The sequence below is a fragment of the Culex quinquefasciatus genome, chromosome 3, assembly GCF_015732765.1.
Source record: "Culex quinquefasciatus strain JHB chromosome 3, VPISU_Cqui_1.0_pri_paternal, whole genome shotgun sequence".
In the NCBI taxonomy this organism is placed as follows: Eukaryota; Metazoa; Arthropoda; class Insecta; order Diptera; family Culicidae; genus Culex; species Culex quinquefasciatus.
The window spans coordinates 102,023,876-102,039,869 of NC_051863.1; the positions used below are offsets into that span (position 1 = coordinate 102,023,876).

At 40.6% G+C, this 15,994-nt stretch overlaps 1 protein-coding gene across 1 annotated transcript in view; it reads right to left on the bottom strand.

Moving 5' to 3' along the window:
* The window catches only part of LOC6053185 (scavenger receptor class B member 1), a gene marked incomplete at its 5' end in the record, with an annotated part of 68,169 nt that overhangs the window by 41,974 nt on the left and 10,201 nt on the right, over positions 1 to 15,994 (bottom strand). The window contains one exon of the mRNA XM_038261074.1: positions 6,937 to 7,058. Within this exon, the coding sequence (XP_038117002.1) occupies positions 6,937 to 7,058 (122 nt within the window). The remainder of the gene's footprint in view (positions 1 to 6,936; positions 7,059 to 15,994) is intronic.

Below are 15,994 nucleotides of genomic sequence, written 5' to 3' on the forward strand. Positions count from 1 at the left end.
ACTCCACACACGACTGAGCTACTCAGTTTCCTCACTGGATGAATCATAACCCATTTTGAAAAGTAATCGACAATGACCAACATGTGTTGATTACCTTTTCGACTCCGCGGCAGGGGGCCGACAAAGTCGATTGAAATGATTTGCCAGGGATGAGATGCCTTCTTTGATTTCCCCATTTCAGGAGTTACAGGTACGAAAGGGGGTTTGATTTCTTTGCATGTTGTACAGTTTCGTATGTGATTTTTAATTTCTTGTGACATTTTAGGCCAGTAAAAACGCTGCTGAATTTTTGCTAAAGTTTTGTCGTAGCCGGTATGAAAGTTTTGCTCGTGATTTTGGCGTAGAATTTCAGGGATTTCGTCAGGTGTCGGGACAATTTTCCATTCAAATCTGCTGTCAAATGGATCACTCTTTGAGGTTATAAATTTGTATAATTTATCATTTTCGATTCTAAAGTCTACGTAATCATCGGGTTGACTCATTACTTTTTCCTTCATGGTAGAATGCCAAGTAGAGGTTGGAGAGTCGTGAACCACTGCAACACTGCGTGACAGTGCGTCCGGGACCACATTTTCTTTGCCTTTCCGGTGCAGGACAGTCATGCAGAGCTGCTGTAGGTCCAAACTCCAACGACTACAGCGTGAACCAACCTTCCACTTAGTCTTAAGTATGTGAGTAAGCGCAGATGAATCAGTTATTAGGGTGAAATGATACCCTTCGACGTACCCTCTAAATGCTTCGATTGACAAAATCGCAGCCAGGGCTTCTTTTTCTGCTGCATGGTAATTTCGTTCAGCGGTGGTTAGCTTGTGGGAAAAGTAGCTAATCACCTTCTCGCCGTCCTTCTGCTGCTGCGTGAGGACCCCGGCGACGGCGACGTCGCTAGCGTCGGTTTGAATGGTAAATTCTAAATCAAAATTTGGGCTTCCCAATATGGGAGCGCTTATGAGTCGTTCCTTAATAGCACAAAAGGACTTCTCGGCTTCATCGTTCCATTTTATATGCTTAGTTTTAGTTTTTAATAAATCAGTTAAGGAGGCGGTTAGACCACTAAAGTCTAAAATGAAGCGCCTATAGTAGTTGGCCATACCAAGAAATCTTCTCAGTTTGGTAACCGTTGTGGGTCGTTCATATTCTACGATTGGACGAATTTTGTCGGGGTTGGTTCTAAGACCTTCGGAACTAAGGAGGTAGCCAAGGAAGGGAATCTCGGGTACCCCAAATTGGGATTTTTGTACATTTATGCTCAAGTTGGCCTTGTGCAACCGGTTGGCGATTTCTCGCAGCAGTTGTACGTGGTGCTCAAACGTTTCCGTGACCACGACGATATCGTCGAGGTACACGAAGACGTTTGGTTCCAGAACACCGTGACCAAGCACCCGATCCATCAGCCTGGCCAAAGAGGCCGGACTGTTGACTAGACCGAATGGCATACGTTTGTACTGGAACAGACCCTTGCCCTGGACACTGAAGGCGGTATATTTTCTGGATGACAGTTCGAGTGGTATCTGGAGAAATGCCTCAGAAAGGTCAATGGTTGAAAGATATTTTGCTTTGGGTAATTGACCCAGAATTCGTCCAGGGTGGGGCAAGGGGTAAGCATCGCGTACCGTCCGCTCGTTAATTTTTCGCGCATCTAGACAGAGCCTCACCTTGTTCGGTTTAACCACCGGAACGCAGTTGAGACACCAATCAGAATTGCTGGGTTCGATAATATCAGTATCTAATAAACGTTGTAATTCATTTGAAACTAGTCCCAATGTTTTTGGAGACATTACATAGGGGAATTGACGCACCGGTGGTTTACCTTTCCATTCCTCTTGGATTTCAATACGATGAGAAGTAAGTGGAGTAATAGTTAGTTGACCTGGTTGGGCAGGGATGAAAAGTTGCTTGATTTCTTCTATTATTTGCTCTTCTTCTTCGGTTAGAACAGAACGGAGGGGAAATGTATTTTCGGTAGAGAGTTCGCTTTGATGATCCTCAAGCATGCCGCATTCATTGATCGTGGGCTGGATGTTGAATTTTGTCCAAAAGTCCATTCCACAAATGCAATCAATGGCTAGCTTAGGGACAATCAAGGTTGGCACTATTTTAACAATGCCGTTAAAATTAAATGGTAAATAAGCTTGGCCTTTGATTTCTAAATTATCGCCATTTGCAGTTTTTACCGATACAGAATTGGTAAGAGAAGGTAATTCACGTGATTTCAATTTTTGATAAATAGATTCTTTAAGCAAAGTTAAGTTACTTCCACTATCTAACAAAGCTTGAATCTTATAATCATATATTTTAACTACTGAATAGGGTCTATTATCATTGGTTACAGGATAAATTATGGTGCAAGTGACAGGATCATCTTCGACATAGGTGTCGTCGGATGCTATTTCGAAAAATTCAAGTGGAAGATTTACAATTTTACGCAATTCTAAATTTGGGGCAGTGGACGGCGGTTTTGGTCCACTGTTATGGAGTTTTTTAAGCAATAGGGACAATTATTTGAAGGATAACCTTGAAATCCGCAGTTTTCGCATAAGACACTCTTTGGGCAACGACAGTTGGCCATTTGGTGACCAAAATGTCCGCAATTGTAGCATTGGTTACGAGGGGGGTGGACGATGGTTTACTATTCTATATTCTAACGTACCAGGTGCGAAGGGACATGAGGTAGACGCCCTGGGGGGTGTTGCTTTCTTGGGGAGGAACGGAAGATTGTTGAGGGCGTCGCTCATTAGTTTGAGCTGGTAGGTTTTGAGTTCTACTGTTATTTGGAACTGAACGATTCTGGGTAAAGTTTGGACCATGGGGTGGATTGGATGGTTGCCATTGAGAACTATTTTGAATATTATTATTATTATTTTTAGGTTTAGCACCCGTTTCCGTGACAACATTTACCGCTTTTTCGTTACCGAAAACTTTATTAGCGATGGAGGAATTTATCGCATCCATTCTCTGGCCAGCGGCTAACAAAAAATCTATGTTAGGGATTTGTACAAAATTAATTTGCTTTTTGTAATCAACTCTCATATTTTGAGCTAAAATCGGAAGTTTTTCGTTTTCCGTCATAGGAACATTCATGGTTTGAAATAACCGTTCCATGTCGTGATAATAATCCTTAAATGACTCATTTCTCTGTTGTTTCCGACCATAAATTTTCATCCTTATCATTGTGTCTAAATCTGGATGCATAAATGCTCTCTTTAGTTCCCACGTTAAGTGCTGCCAGTTGAATAGCCGGTTAGTCGACCTCATGGTCATGTACCACTTTAATGCTGGACCTGTGAACAAATGTACAGCTGAATCAAATAACTCCCTTTCTGACACGTGTTCTGACATTGCCATAGTATCAACCACGTTTAAGAATTCGTTGATTCCCATTCCATGATCTTCACCATCATATTTATCGATATTCCACTTCGAGACTGGTAAGGTCCGTCGTGAAGGGTTATGGGCATGTCCGGCAAACGGAACGTTTGCTTGATGCGAATAATTACCAAAATTATTGTATGAGGGACCTGACTGGTTGTTAAAAGGATTATAATTGAATGGGCTTGGGGGAATTGGTCTATTTAAATTGCTGTTGTTATAAAAATCATTCAATTTTGACCAGTTGGGAAAATTGCTTGAATTGGAGTACGGATTGAAGTTCGCATTAAAATTCGAATTGAAGTTCGGGTTAAAGTTCGGATTGAAATTCGAATTCAAGTTTGGGTTGAAGTTCGGATTGCTATTCGGATTGAAGTTCGGGTCAAAGTTCGAATTGAAATTCGAGTCAAAGTTCGGATTGAAATTCCCATTCGACTTGTTTCGATTCGCAAACAAAATTGGACCAAAATTATCATTAGTGTTGCTGTTGAAATTATCAAAATTTGGTGTAAAAGAATCACCTTTATTCGTTTTGCTCTCGGCCAGTTCTTTTTCCACCTCCACTAATCTGGTTTGTAGGTCACGAATCCATTCAACATCCTCCAACCGTAGTCTAACTACAGTTTCCTTGGGAACCGGATTTAGCTTTGATTGCAAAGAATTATTATTATTTTCGTTTTGATCCATTTGTCCGAACAAAGAGTTCAAATCGGATGGATCTGGGTCGGGAGTTGGATCGGGGTTAGAGGACGGGGGAGCATAAAAGTAATGGACAAGTAATTTAGAAATTTTGAGTGTCAAAACTTTCAAAAGTATTTGACTTTCTAGCGTTCGCTCGGTGTGCCTGACAAGTATGATTAACTTATGTCCTAAGTGAAGAAGTTTTGATTTACAGCGTGAACGAACTTGAGGTACTTCTCCCTGTTCCAAAAGTTTCTCAATTTCTTGAAGTTTTTCCGAGCAAACGTTATCTTCATCCACTGGTAGATTCGAAGAATCTGGTACTATCTGACTTCCACTTTGCTTTTCTAATTTCAATTGATCTCGCAAAATTCTTTTCCTGCGAACGTAAGTTGGATCATCATTGATCACGATTGCTCGAATTTGCAATTCAAAACATAATTCTTCCGCCGCTAACAGATCACTTTTTATCTCCGTGTAATGTTCCAAAATAAATTCACAAGCTTTTTCAAAATTAGAATTTAAACCCTGCGTTCCATTAGACATTTCTAAATGTTATTATATTTCCAGAAAGTGTACTTTTAATAAAACTAAAAACTAAGAATATATACAAATTATAATTAAAGGTATATTCAAGAGGAAAATATAGCTCACTATATCAAGCTAGGGATAATAATAAGAATTTCTGTGAATTTAAATGAGTAAAATAACATGAAAGATCAAATTAACTTAATGGAGAAGGATAATTAATGACACAATATCATCACCTGAAATAATCTTCAGAAAAAATGACTGTTCAATCAAACACACAATATATAATACAATTATCTATTGAAAATTTGGGAGTTTTCAATTTCTCCCGGAGCTTCCAAAAAAAAGTGCCAAATTTCGGCTCAAAATTGGTACTTTTTATGGTATTTATTTAACGTTGGGCGCCAGTGAAACTACTTAAAGGTTTCTCAGGGTCATACTAACCGAAGTTAGAGAAATATAGAGAATTAAGTGGTACTAAATGGGATTTATATTTAAACATTTTACAGAGTAGAGAGGAGGGGGAATCTCACCCAACTTTACATGCTCGACCTCCTCGTCAGCCGCAACGGCGTCAAGCGGGCCCGCTTGGCCTCCAACCCGACCGGGTGAGGACTTTGGTACACGTGGTGGCGATCCTGGGCGACGTTCAGTCACGTCCCAGCCCACGTGTTGAGACAGCTGCCGGTGGCGTCCACTTACTCGGGGTGTTGGCTGGCCCCTACAGACTCACCACGTTGATCCGGAACGGTGCAGCCCTACGGACTGTCCACAGTCCTTTGATCCGGTCAGCTGCGTCCACTGACTCGGAGAACGTGGCGTTGTTCTCCTACGGACTCGTTGGTGGAGGGCAAGTTTACGCCCTTAATGACGACGGACCCTCGGCCCGACCGGATGTCCTCCAGCCGACGGGGGAAACGTGTGAGGGCAATACCGAGGGTAACAATGGGATTTCCCACGACGACGGAACCGGAAGCCTAGCGGCGGCACACACACCGAACGATCCTCCAGGAAACGTGCACAATTCACGGACGTTCGTCGTTTTGGTGCACTCTGCTGGGTGGAGTAACGAGTCGGCTGCGGAACTTGGCTGTTGGGGACCCGATGCTGGATGGCGTCGATAGCTGGGCCCTGCGATGATCACGTCCTCGGCCCACGTGGTTCGAAAGCAGAATTCGGGGCTTCAAACCGTTTGGGGACTCCGAACTCCGACCGCAAACCTGGAGTCACTTTTAATCGCGTACGGGGTGATACGTACACCCGGGAGATTCCGAAACACTTGCCGCGCTATGTACGTTTAAAAGATTACCAAAAAGAGAGCGCTCAATTCGCACGACGGCGCTTATATACTCCGCGGCCTCCTCCTCGTCGGCGTGGCCGTCGTCACGTGCTTTTTCCACCCAAAGCGACGTCTGTCACGGTGACGTTTTGGTCGAGCGGGCATAATTGGAGGAGTAAGGTTGGGGGGTATTTCTAGCTGGCATTTGGGTTAGGATAGGGTGGATCAACTTATCGTTTATTAATATTTATAGCCAGATATAGGTTTTTATTTTAAATTTAATATTATCTCATGAAGGGCTCCATACCAGCTAATGGAAAGGAATGGGAAAGGGATTTAATGTTTCAGTTGTTCAAATTTACCGTATTTTTTCGTTTATACCAGATGGAACATTGAGAAAGGTTACAAGATAGAGCTTTGGTTTCTTCGAGAGAGTTGTTCATTTTTTGTAGTTGAGCAACTTTATCGAAAACAAAAATATTCTATACGCATTATCTTAGAAAATAAATAGTTTTTTCTTGTTTTGCACAACTAAAATCAATTTAATTGTAGTGACGTCTAAGAGAATAATATAGAACCTTTTAGTACCATCAACTTTCTAGAACATGTCATCTTTCTAAAACTTATCGTTTTTTGAGATATATGCAAATCAATATTATTTTTCCCCATACAGAGCTGGCTCTGTTCGCTGCATACAGAGCTTAGCTCTGTTCTACCATACAGAGCAGGTAAGGAGTTTTTATAGAGCCTATAGAGCTTGATGCGTCTCTGCCCAGGAGCGTGTTATCCAAGATGGCGTCCAATATGGCGAAGAGAGAACCTTCAAGTATTTTTAAACAACATGTAACAGGCTTGTGGCCGATCAAATTGAACTAATTTGGGGTCGCTGAACCCGAATATGACCATTAACATCTGTCACGGCGTCAAATTTATTTTGTTTAATTTCTTAAAGTATCTTTCCTGACTTAATCAAAAGTGTTAACAAACAATTTGTCGTTCCCAATAAATCAATAAATTATAACCCCCATCACCTTAACTGTCCTCGTGGAATTTTTCGTTTTGTCAAATAGATAACTTACCGGTTGTACATCGATAAATAGCTGATGTTTCTCTTTTTCTGGTGGAGAAATTCCTTCTACTGCTGTTCGCAGCGATTGGTCAGCCAAATAAAAGTGAGGAAAGCTTAGTAAAATAGGGGAATCTGAAAGCATAAAGTTTTATTATTTAAAATTATTTTTTAAGTTATTTACTTTGAGTGCTTTAGCAATTTGTGTATACACAGTATTTGTGGTGTTAATGTCACAAGGGTTTAGATTGAATCATACAAACTTCGAAATTTTTGTATTACCCAATCTCACGTCTCAGACCCAATGTCACCCCTGATGATGGTACCCAATGAAAATACATCTATATTATGGTGGTCCAAATCCGGGCTTTTTTTGGGCTACCCCCTGAAATCAAAGATTGACCCATCACTAGGCTAAATTCCAAACTTGAGCTCATTCTGACCACGGGAACCTCTCCCTCCAATCGCTTAAAGTTTGTATGGGAACAATCGACAAAATGTATGGAAAAAAGCAACTGTTTTACCTTTTTACCTGTGAAAGGCGCCATAATTATCCGATTCTTACCATTTCTCGAATGTAGAACCTTCATTAAATTTAGAACAACTTTCCCGAAGACACCATATTTTTAGGATTTTTCCCGCGAAGTTATTAGCGCCCAAAACTGACAATTTTTGCGCGGCCAGCTGTAAGGGGCTACCTAACAACGATGTTTATTTCCATTTCGTACACGCACGTGCTCTCTCTCAGGTTCAAATTGTCTCACGAGCTTGCTCGCCTGCCTGCCTGCACTGAAAATATGCCACACTTTTTATTCAAGTGCCCAAACACTTGAATGATTGAATAAAGTCACATCGTAGATCTAATTGGTTTGTGTTTCAACATCAATCCAAACCACTATCAAATGCAAGTGTTTGGGCGGTTGACTTTTTGGTATTTTTAACATGTTATTTTCATTCGGGTGGCTCAAGCTTTTCAATTGTTTTGCTCATGAATTTGTCCCACCGTCTTGAACTATTCAAAGTGATGAGCAAAACACTTGAAAATGATCTTAAGATCTACCCAAAACAGGCACTATTCAAAGTCAACGTGATTATCCACATGAATTTAATGTGTTTCACTGATTGATTTTTGCGCGACTCGACATCGAAGGCTAGAAGCGAGGCAAGAACCAATAGCACAAAAACTATCCTGTCTTCAACTGGCCGGCCGGCGCAGTGGTAGCGTGCACGACTAGCAAGCGAGAACCTGTAATTCGCTTGTACGTACTTTTATTTTTCAACACCATTTAAAATTCAAGTGTTTGACTATTGACATTATTTCATGGCCAATCACCGAAATTTCAAGTGTTTTGCGATTGATATTTGAGTGCTCTGTACAGCAGGGCCAGATCATGTGTAGAACACTTCGTTGAGCTGTGTAAGTTTTGCTCAGTGTGTTTACCTACAAGCGGGCGCTGTTTCTCTGCTTGAACTTTTGTCGTCGTCGTCGTTTCCGTTTGCTATCCGCTGCGCTGCGTTCCTGGCATGTTTATTATAATTTTCAAGATATATTCCGATATTTATTTCGAGATATAAAGTTAAATGTAATATGTGATAAAAAAAATAGATATCATATTATCAGAGCGTGTGTGAGAGAATACAAATTTCGAAGAATTAGTTCCTCCATTTTTAATTTTTAAATAGGGATATTGTAATTGAAATTTATTTCTAGTTTTTTTTAAATAGTATCATACCAAACTGAAGACTGGGATTTTAACTATTCTAGAAATTATGGGAACTGTTTTTTCCACTTTTGTATACTATCAAACAAGCTTACAAAGAAAACATTGGAAGTTTTTTCGTAGCCCTATGATCACGATTATTTTTCATTCCATACAAAATATTTTAATCTGTCAAAAATAAAACAAACTTCCTTACAACAAATTGCGGTATATTTTGCCTTTAACGATTTATTAGAGGTTTATGTCAGATTCCGAAACATCCAAAAAGTGCAACGATGTCTAAAAGAAAAGCCTCAAAAAAAGAGATTGTTGAGCTAGCTAGTTTTATATCTGGAATCAAATTGCCTTCTAATGGACTAGCAGTTGGTCGGATGATATTTAGAGTAAAAATAAAATAAAATTGTATTACCTGAAGTTTTTTTCAATAAATGAATCATTCTCTCTAATGAGCAAAACCTAAGCTGTCTTTTATTCAAATAATTTTTTTTTGTGCACTTTTTTAAAATTTTGTCATAATCTAACAATTTATATGCTAAATATTGCGCAATTCCCACTAACTTGGACTTCTCACTAAATTATTGCTACCGTTCGCACAATTGCGACTTGTCAAACTGCCTTGGGCGAATGTCCAGTTTGGTGGAAACTGTGACTGGAAATGTAATAAACAACTACTGGTTGCCTAGTTTTTCCAATTCTTGTTGTCATAAGTGCGAGAGAATATAGTGCGGGCCAAATCCAAGTTACAGTGCAAGGATCAATATATCTCAAAACAAACCTGCTATTTTAGTTGAAAATTATAATAAACATGCCAGGAACGCAGCGCAGCAAACGAAAACGACGACGACGACATAAGTCCAAGCAGAAAAACATCGCGCGCTTGTAGGTAAACAGGCAGGGCAGGCAGGCAGGCGAGCAAGCTCGTGAGAGAGTATGAACCTGAGAGAGAGCACGTGCGTGTACGAAATGGAATTAAACATCGTTGTTAGGTAGCCCCTTACAGCTAGCCGCGCAAAAATGGTCAGTTTTGGGCGCTAATGCCTTCGCGAAAAAAAACCTAAAAATATGATGTCTTCGGGAAAGATGTTCTAAATTTAATGAAGGTTCTACATTTGAGAAATGGTAAGAATCGGATAATTATGGCTCCTTCCACAGGTAAAAAAATAAAACAGTTGCTTTTCTCAATACATTTTAACGATTTTTCCCATACAAACTTTAAGCGATTGGAGGAGGGGATACTATCAAACCAAGCAAGAATCCCGAATTTCGTTTAAATCGGACCACCCCCTCAATTTTGGTACCTCCCCGAAAAATTGATTTTTGTCGATTTTTGAGCGAAACCTCTATTTACAAACGGCGATAGCTCAGGAAGGAAAAGGAAATTAGACGTAGAATCCATTTCCGTGATCAAAGTTTAGATAAAGATATTTTTTATCTACATGTATTGCACAATTGAAAACTTTAAATGGCCACATCTCAAAACAGCACATTTATTTTTTAAATTTGACCCCACCAATCACCGTATTCCCCGGCCAATTTTACAGTAGAATCACTTAGTGACAGAAATGAATATTTTTCGTTCCAGAGATATCGAATTTTAATGTTTTGAGTTTTTGAGATTACCTAAATCAGCTTCATTCGCCGCATCTGAAGCAAACTGGTGTGCTGATCAATAACTGCTACCTGGTTATTTATTGAAATAAGATTTCTTCACAAATAATCATTATCGAATTAGGCAAAAAATTAATGAACAACACTTTTGGAAACTGTATAATCGTAAATGTTTATTTGTTTAAATAAAAATTACAAAAAAGTTAGTTCTATACAGTGCACGGCATGGTGGAAGCAAAATATTATAAATCGAGAACACCCATAGATTGTGAAAACCCCCCGATTGTGTTCTAAGTCAAAGACAGATACCTGTCGAATGCAACCCAGAACATCCTGATTGGTTGACAATTGCCGGAGATAGGGGAAATATACCCTTTCTAATCAAACACCTATCTTCGTCATATGGAGAGTTTGATGCTCGATTAAAGTTCCAAAAATACTATTTAGGCTGTAAACTTACCAGCAACAGCACCGCCTGGAGTAAGCACGCAAATGTATGCCACTTACTGGGCAAAAAGATCAAATTTAATGCACTTTTGATCATAATTTCTATTTTGCGAGACCATTTCTCATCATTTTGGTGGCACACACATCCACACTAGGGTGGCTTGAAGTTGTATGGGAAAATTTCAAAATGGACTAATTCAATCAGAACAGGCATTTTCCGGACCCATTTGGGCCCCCAAACAACCCCCCAAAATTTGGGAGCGATTGGGTTTGACCCGGCTTTCCGCAAAGCGATTCAAATTTGTATGGAAATTTGTATGGGAAAACCCTCTTTTTTACATTTTAATTTTTATCATTTTCATTTTTCACTCAATTTAAAAACTAACACCGTAGAAGTAAAGCCCCGAATGTCCTCTAAAACTTTCCCGAAGAAAGTATGGTCCTATCTTGCTTCTGGAAAAAGATACAGAGTTTTTAAAAGAGGCATTTCAAAATAAGTGCTGAAAATTATATTTCTTGCCAACACTGCCAGTACTTCGGTAGATATTTCGAAATCTTATTTTTGAACGTAATAAGGAAGTAACCTAGCAAAATGCTGTCTTAGGAAAAGTTGTTGTATATGAATGTGGCTTTTATTTAAAATTATTGACATGCAGGGTGACACACCTACAGGGTGTCAACCAAGCCCTAACTTCTACTGGTGACCTTTTAAAGTGTTGGTGTCTTAGGAAAAGTTGTTAAGCTACTTATTCCAAGAAATGTTGACATGGTTGGAAGATAGGGTGGCACGTCTACAGGGTGTCAACCCATTTCTCGTTTCTATTTAAGACCTTTTTGATCACTGTGAAGTGGGCGAAAAAGGGCACAAATCGCAAAGGAACAAAATAACGTAAAAAGTCAATTTTTTACATAAAATTTCCTGGAGAATCGATTGCGCATGAGTAAAAACAGTTTCCGATCTTGCAAATTTAATTTTACATAAAAAATGAGGTAAAACAAGTTTAAGTACGACAATTATTTTATTTTACAAAAATCACTGTTTAAAAAAATATAACTAGTCGGAATAATTTTGGTCCAAACTTCTGAATGGCTTAAAACATGCGGGGTTTTGTCTACTAAATCATTAAAAAAAATCAAAGATTAAAAATACGGATTTTGGTAAACAGATTTTTTTGTGAAAAAAAGTTAATTAAAAAAATCATAAATTTTTCCATGTTTCTATTTTTTTTCGGAATAATCTTCATCAATACCTACAACTTTGCCCATAACACCAAATCAATTAAAACATATTCTTGAAAGTTACAGATTTTTTAATATTTACGTACCATTTGTGTACGAACAGCTGCCAAAATTGTATGGATATTTGTATGGGTGAACCAATAACACAAAATGGCTTCTTTGGTGATAGGGAAGGCCTCCACAAAGTTTGAGCCAAATCGGTCGATTTTGTAGAGATTGCTCCAATGTCCTGAACATTTTTACAGAAAAAAGCCATTATTCAGCTTCCTTTTATTTTATAGAGCAGTTTACAGAAAAAATACAACTTATCAGAACGTTGCCAAACTAGCATCCAAACTAGCATCTCAAACCATTGTGAGTTCTTGATGGCCGCTACACTCGCGTTTCGCGTGTCCGGGAATATTTTCGATTTTTCGGGTGAAGTAGTGGTGATTGGAGCTTAATTTGCGACCAAATTAACGATCCTTTGGGCGTTTATTTGAGGAAGGTGGAGTTTGCTCTAGAAGATAGGTGCTTAGTGAGAAAAATCAAGTGCAAATTTGTGCTGAAAGTTATATTTCACCATTTTGTGCCGATATCACGCTCGTCCACTCAGCGGTATTAGTGCCAACATTGCCTGGAAGTGCGTGGTAGTGCGATCACGAAGTCGGGTGAGAGTGAGTGCCGGCGTGTCGCTCACATCAAGTGTGCGCGCGATAGCGGTTCGGTAACTGTGAAAAGAGAGAGTGGGAAAAGTGACAGTTCCACTCTAACGAATAGTCGAGTAAGAAGGAGGACACATAAAAACAAACCTTAAGGGGTTACGAACAAATGGAGAAGAAGAAAGCTGAGGAAAACATTGAGGACGGGCTGCAAAGCCAATCTCTCGAGGAAGTGGACTCCTGCTCGTCCTCAATTTTAGATTCAGACGAAGAAGATGATGGAATCAACGTGACCATCAAGGCGGTGGCGGTAAATGGCTCCGCAGAAAAGTCAGCTGACCCGGTTAGTCAGAAATTAGCTGGTGCTGCGAGAAGAAAATTTAAGAAGATGGTGGATGACGGAATTGATGCGGAGGAAGCTCACGCTCAAGTGCTTTCGTCAACCCCCAAAAGGAACAGGAATGCTGCGATGATATCTCCCAACGGCGGTGTCGACACTAAGCCGGTTCCAAAAAAGGTGTGCGAAACAGCCATCTCATCGAATTCGGCTGCGCCGAAGGTGGTCGTTGCACAAGGGGCTGGTCAGCTCGGCTCGAAGGGATCGGAGATTCAAGAAGAGGGCAAGAATGACGTCGCCGAGCAAGTAAGACGTATTCTGTCTGATGTAATCAATTCTGCTACCCAAGAAGATAAGGAAAATATGGAGGTGGATTCTGTTGACGACGATGATTCCGGAAAAGCCGCAACTGGGGAGGATCGTGTCAAGGATAAGGTGGTCACTAAGCAAGGTGGGAGCGGTCTAGCTGAATCAACGGATTCGGGAGGTCACGGTGGCAAGGTTGAGAAGAAAAAGCACGAGAATCAAGGGGGAAGTGCCAGCAAGAAACCTCGCGTGGAGTACCTGCCGGCTCCTACCTATGAGCAGATCGTGAGTCGTGTTATTCTTGGCATAATTCCTGCAGGTTACCCAGAAGTCGAGTTAACCCCCGAACAGCAGGAGGTCGTCAAGGATGCGCTACTCGAGAAGGTTCTGGAACAACGCAGGGAGAAGTTCAAGCCGAAATTCGTTTACTGCAAGGCCAGGGCCGGGTATGTGCTGCTCTCCTGCCAAGACAGTACAACTGCCAACTGGGTGAAGACTGCTGTCTCGGAGCTCGTTCCCTGGGAGGAGGCGATCCTCGAGGCGCTCGAGGAGGCGCACATTCCCCGAAAAGAAGTGCTGTTGGCGTTTTTCTACAGGAGCAAGAAGGACGACAATGACACCATTCGGGGCTACCTCGAGAGCCAGAACGACGATCTGGACACTTCGGCCTGGAAAATTCTTCACCGTACGGCCAGAAACGAGCACGTGAAGTGGGCGTTTACTGTAGACGCCGCATCGATGCAGGTGTTGGAGGATCGCCAGCTGGTTGTGAACTATAAGTTTGGACAGACTTTGTTCCGGAAGAAACGGGCAGACACTGGAGCTTACCCAGTTGACGACGATCTGGAGATGGTTGAGGGAATGGAATTCGAGGAGTTTCCAGCGGTTATGGAGGTTGACCAACCGGAAGGCGCTCCACAAACCGGCAGTGATGCGGGTCAGGGTAAGGGCTGCAAAGCCGCACCTGAAAACGAAGGTATGATAAACACTCAAGCAAAAGATCTTGCTGGTAAGGATAACCAAAAGAACCCCAGGGCGACCAACGCACAGGGTTCCGATGGTACATCCTCCAGCAAAACCAACACACTAAACACTGATTTATTTGGCAAGGAAACCACACAGAACCCCAGGGCGAACAGCGCACAGGGTTCCGTTGGTACATCCTCCAACAAAACCAATACACTGAACACTAATTTATCTGGCAAGGGCACCACACAGAACCCCAGGGCGACCAGCGCACAGGGTTCTGATGGTGATTCTTCCAAAACCAAAACAAAAAAAGTTAAAAAGGGTAAACACCAACCCATACAGAGGGATCTTACGAATCCTCAAGAAGGTGAAAATTCTCAGCAATGAAGCGATTTATTCAGATTAATCTCCATCACGCTAAGGGAGCGTCAGCTGTACTTAGTAGGAAGTTTTTGAAGAATAATATTGATGTGGGTCTCATTCAGGAGCCCTGGATAAACAATGGAAAAATTAAAGGTATTTCTGATCTTGCTGGTAAACTGTTATACGATGATAGTTCAGCCAATCCAAGAGCAGCTATTTTAGTTAAAAAAAATACAAATTTCATACCAATTACTGAGTTTATTTCTAGGGACATTGTTGCTATTCAGATGGAGGTACCTACGGTTAGGGGAAGTACTTGGATTTGTATTGCATCTGCGTACTTTCCCGGAGACACCGAAGAGGCTCCTCCAGCTGATGTAGCTTTGTTTATTTCTTACTGTAAACAAATAAATAAACAATTTATTGTTGGATGCGATGCCAATGCTCATCACACAGTGTGGAGTAGCACTAACAATAATAAAAGAGGTGAAAACCTGCTCAATTACATAACATCCAATAATATTGATATTTGTAATAGTGGCAGCTGCCCCACTTTTGTCACAGCAACAAGACAAGAGGTATTGGATCTCACGTTTTGTAGTGAATTCATTTCTGAAAGAGTTAGGAACTGGAAGGTATCCAATGAAATATCACTTTCCGACCACAAACAAATTGAGTTCGAATATAACGAAGGAGAAATGATAGTGGAAAAATATAGGAATCCCAAGAAAACTAACTGGGACACTTTCAAAATTCTTATAAATAACTACAACTTAAATTGTGAGGAGGACATTCGTACTGTAGAACAGTTAGAAAAAGCCTCATCTGATATAATTAACGCAGTTACTGATTGTTACACAGCTAGTTGCCCAGTCCAACAAAGATCCTCAAATCGGGAGGTATCATGGTGGAATGACAACCTATCTGTGTTACGGAAAGTATCTCGGAGATTCTTTAACTTGGCAAAAAAAACTGGGAAATGGGACTCTTATCTAAGAGCTCTTACTAAATACAATATGGAAATTAAACGATCTAAACGCAGTGACTGGAGACGTTCTTGTGAAAAAATTGAGAACTCCTCAGTCGTTGCAAGATTACAAAAAGCTCTTTCTAAAGACCATTCAAACGGTCTAGGAAATCTAAAAAAGACGGATGGTAGTTTTACCAAAAATTCGACAGAAACATTGGATTTAATGATGAAATCTCATTTTCCTGGTTCAACTAAGGTTACTAGTGGTACGAATCAGGCAGAGGACGAAAGACCAGCAAAAGATTGGTCTGTACTCGTCCACAATCAAGCCTGTGAAATATTTACTCGTTCTAAAGTTGACTGGGCAGTGAGCTCTTTCAAACCATTTAAATCCGCAGGCAGAGATGGAATTTTTCCTGCACTTCTTCAGCAGGCTAAACATATAATCAATACACGACTAACTGAAATAT